This window comes from Microcaecilia unicolor, chromosome 4 (genome assembly GCF_901765095.1).
Source record: "Microcaecilia unicolor chromosome 4, aMicUni1.1, whole genome shotgun sequence".
Taxonomy (NCBI): Eukaryota; Metazoa; Chordata; class Amphibia; order Gymnophiona; family Siphonopidae; genus Microcaecilia; species Microcaecilia unicolor.
In genome coordinates, this window is record NC_044034.1 from 60,095,739 (window position 1) to 60,106,247 (window position 10,509).

Below are 10,509 nucleotides of genomic sequence, written 5' to 3' on the forward strand. Positions count from 1 at the left end.
GTCATTGTTTGTTTCATAATAAGCACTAAACACAACTGGGTCCATTTTCAGGCTGGTCCTTAACGTTAGAGAGCGTCCCCTGCATTAGAAGTGGATTTATTCTAACATCAAGACACCTTATTGTAAAAAAAAGGAAAAAAAACGGACAGCAAAACAAAAATAAACCTTCGCATCCCCAAGAATCCTGTGTTTACGGTGATCTGTGAAAAGGAGCCAAACTCATCTTCATAAACCTCCTAAATGAGTGCCAGGATATCCCAGAATTTAAGGCTTTCCCTGCCTCAGTGTCTAATCAACGAGACCTCAGCCTCCAACACCACCGCCTGCGTTACGGAAGTGGCTCCGCTGTTTCAGTCTTTTTCTTCCACTTTGGTTTTAATCGTCTTGGTCACCGTCATTTTCTGTTTAATTGCCCTTTCCCTCAGCACTTTTCATGTCCACAAGAACAAGATGAAGAAACGGAAAATGCAAAAGGCTCAGGAGGAATACGAAAGGGATCATCGCAGTTCTAAAGCAAGAGCAGACAGACTCCAAGGGAAGGAGAACCTTGTGCTGGACAGACCCGCTCAAGACTCAGCCCATTGTGCTTCCCTTGGCATTGGGAGGGCTGGAGAAAGAGTGCCGGACCTGGACTCCAGGAATGCCCAGTGCTTTCAAAAAGGAACATCGACGTTGAATAAAACCAGTGACGATCTATTGCAATCAGTGGTGTTGTCATGATTGTTTGTGGATGACTGAACAAAAGCACCGTGTTGTAAATATTTGATAATATTAGTCTCGGAAAGTAATAACAAAACAATTGAAGCGCATGACAAATCACTTAGCGTTCGCGTTAACTGTTTTAAGGAAAGCGCCGTACTTTGTCTTGAGAAAACTGCACAATGCTACCAAAAAAAAAAAAAAAATTAAAAGTTCATCTGCCAGGGAAATCACTTTGTGCAGTATGCTCACAATGATCATAAGGATTGATGCGGTTTATGTCTGGGCTATACTTTATTATAAATACTAAACAATTTAGATAAATCACCAAATGGAACAATGGCAGCTGAGTTAGAAAAGAAAAGAAAAAACCCACCTCCTGTAAAAGTACTGTGAGATGAACTCGTGAGACAAAATTGATAGGCTATGAGTATGTACCTTTGCTCTTTGCAGAGAGAAAAAAAGGCTCTGTCTTTCTATAAAATCATTTTAAAATAAAAAAAAGCTTTTTTTTTTCACGGTAAGGAGTTGGATTATGTTCCTTTAGAAATGCCCGTCTTGTTGGAACGTAAGTAAATGCTGGTCCTCAAGTAATGCACTTGCTTCTAGTGCTCTGCAATGCTCTTTCGCCTTTGGAGGAACTGTCCAACCTTTCTAGTGCTGAAATCAAGCCGCACAGCGTGACGATGCTTGCATTCATGACGTTTTGATACAAAAACTGAATGTTTTTGTTTTTCATTTGTTTTACTTTAGTCTGAATAGGACTTTTTTGTAAAATAGTATTGGGTGACGTGCAGTCCTGAAGTGCAGTTATATCTAATCCAAATGTTATATTTTTGGAAATAAGTATAAGATTGTTATACCTTCTATTGAAACTGAAGCAAACCACAGCTCTGTACTATGCATTCCACACTGCATTTTCTTGCTCCTAATCTACTGCTATTGGTCTAATAGTTGCCAACCGAGTTGAGTAGTACAGATCTGACTTCTATTGCTTTAGTTATTATTTTTGTATCTTATCTGTAGTTGACTGTCATGTACAGGTTAGGCATTGGTTTATTTTGCAAACGAAACCCAACTGATGAGGAATAATGCTTCTATTAAAATCTGGTTGTAGTTTCCATAATGAGTGTTCTAATTGTTCCTAATAAGGAAACCTTGTTATTGGTACCTGGAAAGTTCTTTTCTGGGTGAATATGAGCAAGGGCTTGTAAGGGTATGGGTAATGCATTTGATATACTGCCTTTCTGTGGTACAACCAAAGTACACATATTATTTATACAGGTAGTTTCTCTGTCCCTAGTGGGCTCTTAATCTAAGATTTTGTACCTGGAGCAATGAAGGTTTAAGCCTAGAGTCACTAGGAGCTGAAGTAGGAATTCAACCCAGTTCCCCTAGCTCTTAGCCCACTGCACTAGTGATGACTAATATTCAAACGGCAGTAAACTTTACACATGAGAGATATTTCTTAAATCAAGTAAGAAGTCAGAATTTACAAGTGAAATATTCTGTGAATGGCTGTAGCATAATTCTAATACTTTTGGGGTGTAATTTGATAATGAGATTTAGTACATATATGCTAGCATAAACATAAAAGACTAGATTCTACAAGCGGTGCTGAAAAACTGGCACTAAAATATTTAAATACTGAATACTATTCTATAAAGGATCAATGCCCTTTTTTGAATAGAACTAATCCCAGGATTCTATATATCACGCCTTAATTGCCATGCAGAAATCAAAGCATATTCTATAACAGTGCATATAACCTAATTGGTTAACTAGCTAATCAGCACTGTCAGTTGGATGTTAGCAAGCAATTACGGTACTAATTGGCATTAACATTTACACACAAACAACTCGCTAACTGTATTCTGTAATATGGTGTGCTTAACTTCTAAGTTGCATAGTTGAAAAGGGGATAGGGCCGTGGGTGGTTCTAAAATCTTTGAACCTTGTTATAGAATATACCTGCTCTGTGCCTAATTTACGACATTGGGATTTACGACAAGTAAAATATGGCAAAAATGGCCATGACTAAATTTGGTCCTGCGGGGAGGCCCTTGGTGTATTCTATATACCACATGGAAATTTAAGCCTATTCTATAAAATATAGGTGTGCTTTAGAGAATACACCTAGGTGTATTTTTTCCATGTGGAATTTTCAGGCACCAAATATAGAATCTAGCCCTAAGTGCATAAATGGTGCCTAACTTAAGGCACTGGTAATTACACCTGCTAAAAGCAGGTGTAAATGCCAGAGCTAACATACGCATGCAACTTTAGTCACCATACATAAAATTCCCGAAAAAAATGTGCTTACAAAATTACCCCATCTACAAGTACATGCACTACCTCAAGTATATGCATGTCCAGGGGCGCATTTTGGATATAGCATGGATGGAATCATTATTTACATGCACATCTTTGAAAGGACTGTACATGCATACATTTGCACCAGCTCCTGAACAGATGTAAATGGGTACATTTTAGCCATGATTTCTGCAGTGTTTGTGTCTATGTGTCTTTATAAAACAGACTTACAACAGGCAACTTGGCTTCCCTGCCTAGGCAATCTGTTACAAAGATTATGTATTTATTTACAGGTATACTTAACACAATATACATCAAGAGCAATATAGGAAAGATATCAAATATTAACTTATTTTTAAATGCATGGAAGTAAGAATATGTGTTTTCATACAAAGAATTATTTGTAATATCCACTTCTAGCTATAAGGAAAAATTCAAGACATTGTTTATAAGATGTATCCAAATTAACGTTTTTTATATGAATAGTGCTTATCATCATCTCTTGTTCTTGATACAATATTCCTCTGTTTTAAATGAAATTACAATGGTTCAGAATAACAATGAGAATCTAGGTTATATCCTTCTACATTTCCAATTTATTTGTTTCCTAGCTACATGGGAAATGAGTTGTTGAGAACCTTCTATTCTGCCATCTATTGGAGACAACCCAAGAAGGCCAAATCAGCAATAAAACATAGGGGACTATCAATTTCTTGCAGCTCACTCATCTCCAAATTAAATTGACAACTTCATTAGATTTAGCTAATCTACTCCCACTTAAAAGACTATTAGTCTGGCATATGCACGCTTTAGTGTAGTTTTACATTTGATAAATCACTTTTGATAACATCTCTCATATCTTTAAGCCAGGTATAAACTGATCATAACAATGTAATACAAACAGAATAAAATTAATTATCTAAAAAGAACTAGGCAAACAATCAGTCCATAGGTACTAACTGGTTTGTAAAAAAAAAATATCCATGTCTCAGATGTTTTTGAATACAAAGTTAAATAATGATCTTGGACTACTGGAATTAAGTTCTAGAGCTGAAGTCCCACATATGGAAGTGCTGGATGTTGGGTCACCTCCAGATTTATAACAGAAGGGAGAGAAGTGTAAAGCAAATTCTTCTGAGAGAAGAGGAACGAAATATAATGGTAAAACACAATTCTCAAGTAACGAGGCCTGGATTGTTTTGATGTAAACATGGAGCAGAATATAATTTTGTGCTTTAGTCAGTTTCATGTCATCATGGCTTATCATGTGTGAAGTCTGAGGTAAAGCAGGGACATTTAACATCCAATAGGAACTTGGATTGTCATTTGTGACTTGATGAAAAGTGAAATTATAAAACTCTATTGAATCCTCAAAAGTATGACTTACAATTACCACCTTAAATCGGTACATGTGTTAGGCATTTATAGATGTGCTTCAAAGTACTGGCATTTGCGCAATTTAATCGAATAATATTAAGGGTTGATGGTTCAAGGAAGGAAGACAGATTGGATTGCCTATGATGAAAGCATTTTCTTGATAACGGCATAATGAAGCATATTTTTGAAGGATTTAATGCAGAAAGAATGTGCCACAATGATTATCTCAATTTACCTATCTTACTGATAAATGTTTACACATCATTTAGTATTAATAAGTTGTACTAGATGAAAGACAATTGAATGAAATGTCTGTTTCTTAGCACTCTCACCTCTAAAGGTTTTCTTTTTCTTTGTGCTGATGTATACTTTTATGCTTTTTGGAATAAAAGATTTGGCCATTTTTGTTTTCCAATAATCTCCTAGAACTCACTCTTTAAGAGCTCATTTGTGCATGTGAGAGATGCATGGACTTTTTATAATGTTTACTGGAGTAGAACATTGGTATGCAAAATTCATAGTATTGGGATTGGTTATGTAAAGGAATTTCTTTAAACTTTATGCATTCATAATTGTTCAGGAAACAAACAAATTCTGAATGAGAAAGGAAGGTCATAAATATTTTGCTTGCTTTAACTCAAGGTTAGGTCATCCTAAAATGTATTTGTTAGTATTACTGTCTTAAGATCTATCTATCTATTTTTTAAAATGATCCATCCATCCATCCAACTTTACATATTTATACAGAGTTATTTAGTACTTTCTAATTACAGGTAGAAAATGTACTTAGCCAGTGCACTTTGGATCCCTTTTACTAAAATGCATTAGGCAATTCACAGTTTAATAGCTAATGCACAAACACAGTAACCGCTTTGCAGTATTAATATTAATAGCATTGTTTGCTAAGGGGTGTAACTAGATGGGGCAGGGGAGGAGAAGGGATGTGGAGAGGTTGCAGCATATACTGTGCTGCACTTCCCGTGTGCTGAGTAACATACAGTTAGCATGGAACCACTTACTACCTTCTAAATAGGAGGTACTAAGGGCCAGATCCTATACGTGGCACCAAAAAAATTGGTGCTGATGAAAAACGCACCTATAAACTGTGCCTAAAGTTAGACATGGTTTATAAAATACCTGTTGCGCTGTCCACGTGACTAAATTTTATGTGCAACCATGTACACCAATGAAAAGCTGGTGTAAATGTTCACACCTAACTTTAGGTGCAAAATGGGTTATTCTATAAATCGGCAAACACAGAAGAAAGCGGACCTCCGCAATGGAAAAACCAAGAAAAGAACACAGCGAAGGTGACAAGATGGATGACGCCAAACAAACTTCTACTGGATCCTCACACTCTCATCAAGAAGCTCAGAAGTTTTCTTTCTCCATTTTCCTAAGGTGGTGTTAGAGAAATCCAGTGTTTGCGCAAGACTCTCCTTATGAGAACCAATAGCACTTTGCCATATAGGGACTCCTGAGGCAGGCCTGAACGTCCGAAACACGACTCATGTCGAGTCCAGTTTTTTAAGAATAAACTTTTGCTGTGAACTTTTTTCTGAGTCTAGTAGAAGTTTGTTTGGCATCATCCATCTTGTCACCTTCGCTGTTATTCTATAAATCTGCACATAAAATTTTTGGAATGTCCATGACCCACCCATGCTCCTCCTATGGCCACACCCACTTTTGAGATCCATATGGTAGAATTCACATGGAATACTTTATAGAATATGCTTAGGGCTAGATTCTATATATGGCGCCTGAAAATTCCACGCAGAAAAAAATACGCCTAGGCGTATTCTCTAAATTACACCTAAATTTTATAGAACAGGCTTAAATTTCTGTGTGATATATAGAATTATGCCGAGCAGCCCTCCACAGGATCAGATTTCGTCACGGCCATTTATGCCACATTTTACTTGGCGTAAATCCCGACACCTAAATTAGGCACAGAGCAGGTGTATTTTATAACAATGCACATAGATTTTAGCCCATCCATGGCCACACCCCCTTTTCAACTGTGCGACTTAGAATTTATTCACACCACGTTACAGACTATGCTTATCGAGTTCTGCATTTAAATCTTAATTCCAATTAGTGCTCATAATTGATTGTTAACATCCAATTGATAGCGCTGGTTAGCTAGTTAACCAATTAAGTTACGCGCATTGTTATAGAATATGCTTCAATTTCTGCACAGAAATTAAGGTGCCATATATAGAATCTGGAGTTAGCAAGTAGTGCATGCTAATTCTAATTAGTGCCAATTAATGCTGACAATTGCTTGTTAACATCCAATTGTCAGCACTGATTGACCTGTTAACCAATTGAGTGGTGCATACAAATCAGAATACGCCCAGATGAACTTTAACTTTTCACAAATGTGAATCATAATTGTGTGAATTAGGAATTCAATGAAATTGAAAGTTTCTGAAAACAATTGAAACTTGTACAACTGGGAAAAATGAGGGGTTTATTCACATTCAAATCTAATTTGAGCTCTGATTCTTTTTTTCTATAAACTGAAACAAATTAAAATTGATTTAGTCCAAAGACATATTTTTTCAAGTTTTATTGATTCTTATTCAAATTTTGAAGATCTCCCACTAGCACATTGTCAGGATATTTCAGTATTAGTTCTTTAATTAGATGGTTTATTTATATTCAGAATACCTTAAAAAAAGGTTGCTTGTTTGTGACCCATTTCCATTTTTTGATGGATTCTTTTAATTTCTTTTCATGTTCTCCATAGAATTTGTTTTGTGCAGTTGTAATGTTTTGGCAGATTTTTCTCTTGCAATCTTCATTTTGAGCATTTTGAATATTTGACTTGCTGAGGGCTCACCAGGATATGTTTGGAAGGTCCTGGGTAAAGCTGAAGAGCTCAAATGTTTTTTCCTCTCTATTTTGTTGGCAGCTGACCAGTGCCAAAGAAAAATACACAGTGAAACAATTAAAAATAAAAGTCACCAACATTTTGATTCCCAATTAGAATAATTGTCTTTATCATTCCAAAATGACATGGTTCGGAACAAGAACCACCAAACAACCAAACAAAGCAAATACTGGGCCTTCAGGATTGAGAAAAATGTAGTTCTTTATTTATAATGGAGACCCGACACGGTCCGTGTTTCGGCGTACAAACGCCTGCATCAGGAGTCAAGGGACTCCTATAGGTCAGCAAGATAATAAGTTGACAAAGATGTGGGATGAACAATCAGGTTATATTACCGTGCTTTGGCAGACAGACGATCCGTGGCGGGGAGCCTTCAGTCCGGTTAAGCAGGTTCCGGGGATCTGATGTGAAAGACAGAGACTGTCTTCTAAGTGATGAGTGAAATGAAGAAGAAGGAGCGAATGGCACAGGAGGAGGACACAAAGCTGCAGCTTTTTACAGCACGGTCTCTACATTTTTCTCAATCCTGAAGGCCCAGTGTTTGCTTTGTTTGGTTGTTTGGTTGTTCTTGTATACTGTATTCCCTCTCTTTTGTGACTGTACTCGGAACGAGAACCAACATCTTTACTAACTCATCATGCCCACTAATTGATTCATGTCACTTGATACACTGCCCCTCTAGCACAAAACCAATCAAAGTGGTTTACAATTAAAGTCTATCTTTTAAAATAGCAATCATAGGAGTAATCATATTCATCATTGAACCCAAGACAATTAAAAAACAAAGGGGCCCTTTTACTAAAGAGTGGGACGGCTGCCGCCACATTGGCATGTGGCAAATCGGGCCTACCACAGGAGCCCAGTAATAGTCCTAGCCTCTGCCATGTGCCAATTCTAGTACTGAGGGCTTATCCAGCGGTAATCAGGCAGCACTACATGCAGCACAGTTACCGCCGGGGTACAGCAGGAGCCCTTACCGCCTCCTAAATGGGTGGTGGTAAGGGCTCCCCTGGGAAATGGCCACGTGGCAAGTGGTTCATTTATCGCAGGGCCATTTCCCTTTAAAAAATGCCTTTTACCCACTGTGGTTAAAGGGGGCCTCGGTGCACAGCAAATCCACGTTCCGATGCTACCACAGGGCCCCTTTTACCGCAGCTTTGTAAAAGAGGTCAAAGTACCACAAGCGGTAACAATCTAAAACCAAGAATAGAGAAAATAGACAAAAAACATGAACTCAAACATCACAGAGCTTCCCAGATCGGTATTTGTTCCTACAATTCCCAGCTTATTTATCAGACCCCAAAAATGCTGATGTAAAGAAAAAGGTTTTAAGATCCTTCTTAAAATAATCCACAAAGCAAGGGCCAAAAAGAAAAAAAGCTGCCATCTAGTGGAATATAATCAAGCTCTCAAAAGAGGTGGATTTATTAGATGATTCTAGTTCTGTGATGTCAGTGTGTATTGGATTGTAAGGGATTAATAAACTGGCTAATATCTTTGTCTTCAGGAAGACATCCAACTTCTTCTTTAATATGCCCACAGATGTAACCTGGACAATTTCCTATGGATTGTATGGAAATATATTTTTGTTTTTGAATACAGTGTAGGTATCACTTTTCCATAAAGGGCTTTATTTTATAATAAGGTGTCTATGTGAAAAGTCCAAAGAAGGAGCCTATTTTCTAAAGGGAACATAGAGGGGCATAATTGAACAGGGGTACCCATCTCTAAGGGCGCCCATCTCCGGGGACGGCCCTGGGAAGGGGCGGAGCCAACCGTATTGTCGAACAAGATGGGCGGCCATCTTTCGTTTCGATAATACGGTCGGGGCCGCCCAAATCTCAACATTTAGGTCAACCTGAGAGATGGTCGACCTAAATGTTGAGATCGCCGGACTTAGAGATGGCTGGCCTCGGTTTTCGCCGATAATGGAAAACCAGGCCAGCCATCTCAGAAACGACCAAATCCAAGCCATTTGGTCATGGGAGGAGCCAGCATTCCTAGTGCACTGATCCCCCCTCACATGCCAGGACACCAACCGGGCACCCTAGGGGGCACTGCAGTAGACTTCAGAAATTGCTCCCAGGTGCATAGCTCCTTTACCTTGGGTGCTGAGCCCCCCAAACCCCACTACCCACAACTGTACAACAGTACCATAGCCCTTAAAGGGTAAAGGGGGGCACCTACATGTGGGTACAGTGGGTTTCGGGTGGGATTTGGAGGGCTCCCATTTATCACCACAAGTGTAACAGGTGGGGGGGGGAGGATGGCCTGGGTCCGCCTGCCTGAAGTGCACTGCACCCACTAAAAACTGCTCCAGGGACCTGCATACTGCTGTCATGGAGCTGGGTATGACATTTGAGGCTGGCATAGAGGCTGGCAAAAAATGTTAAAAAAATGTTTTTGGGGGTGGGAGGGGGTTGGTGACCACTGGGGGAGTAAGGGGAGGTCATCCCCGATTCCCTCTGGTGGTCATATGGTCAGTTTGGGCACCTTTTCGAGGCTTGGTCTTGAAAAAAAAGGGACCAAGTAAAGTTGGCTAAATGCTTGTCAGGGCCAGCTTTCTTTTTTCCATTATCGGGTGAGGACGGCCATCTCTTAACCACACCCCTGTCCTGCCTTCGGTACACTGCCGACACGCCCCTGTGAACTTTGGTCATCCCCGTGACGGAAAGCACTTGAGAAACGGCCAAGTCGGCTTTCGATTATGCCGATTTGGCCGACCTTGAGAGAAAGCCGCCCATCTCCCGATTTGTGTCGAAAGATGGGCGCCCTTCTCTTTCGAAAATAAGCAGGATAGGCACCTATGGCCTTTGTAAAACAGACTCAAATAAGAATCCCTAGAAGTACAGAAATTCTGTTGCACAAATTTGCATCTTTGGGGAATAATTCCATAAACTGGGCACCAACGTTAGCACTCCAATTATGGGCCTTATTCTATAAAGTTTATGCTCCTAATTTATGAACATAATTTACGCTCCTAAATTATGAGCACAGTCTATTTTAGAGTATAGAGTATGCATGTAATTTAGGAGCATAACCTTTATAGAATAAGGCCCTAAGGGGTCTTTTACTAAAGATTAGCTCGAGTTATCTGCAACAGGGCCCATTTTATTCCTATGGGCTCTGCTGTAGATAACTCAAGCTGATCTTTAGTAAAAGACCCCCTATGTGTGTAAATATTTAGAATAGTCCATTTACATTAGGACTGAGTAGTAATTTCA

The 10,509-nt window shown here is 39.0% G+C and overlaps 1 protein-coding gene across 1 annotated transcript; it reads left to right on the forward strand.

Moving 5' to 3' along the window:
- Nucleotides 1–240: 240 nt before the first annotated feature.
- C4H11orf87 (chromosome 4 C11orf87 homolog) lies at nt 241–720 on the forward strand. Its single transcript, XM_030199380.1, has one exon. It carries the CDS (start codon nt 241–243, stop codon nt 718–720), a length of 480 nt encoding a protein of 159 aa, XP_030055240.1.
- The last annotated feature ends 9,789 nt before the right edge of the window (nt 721–10,509 follow it).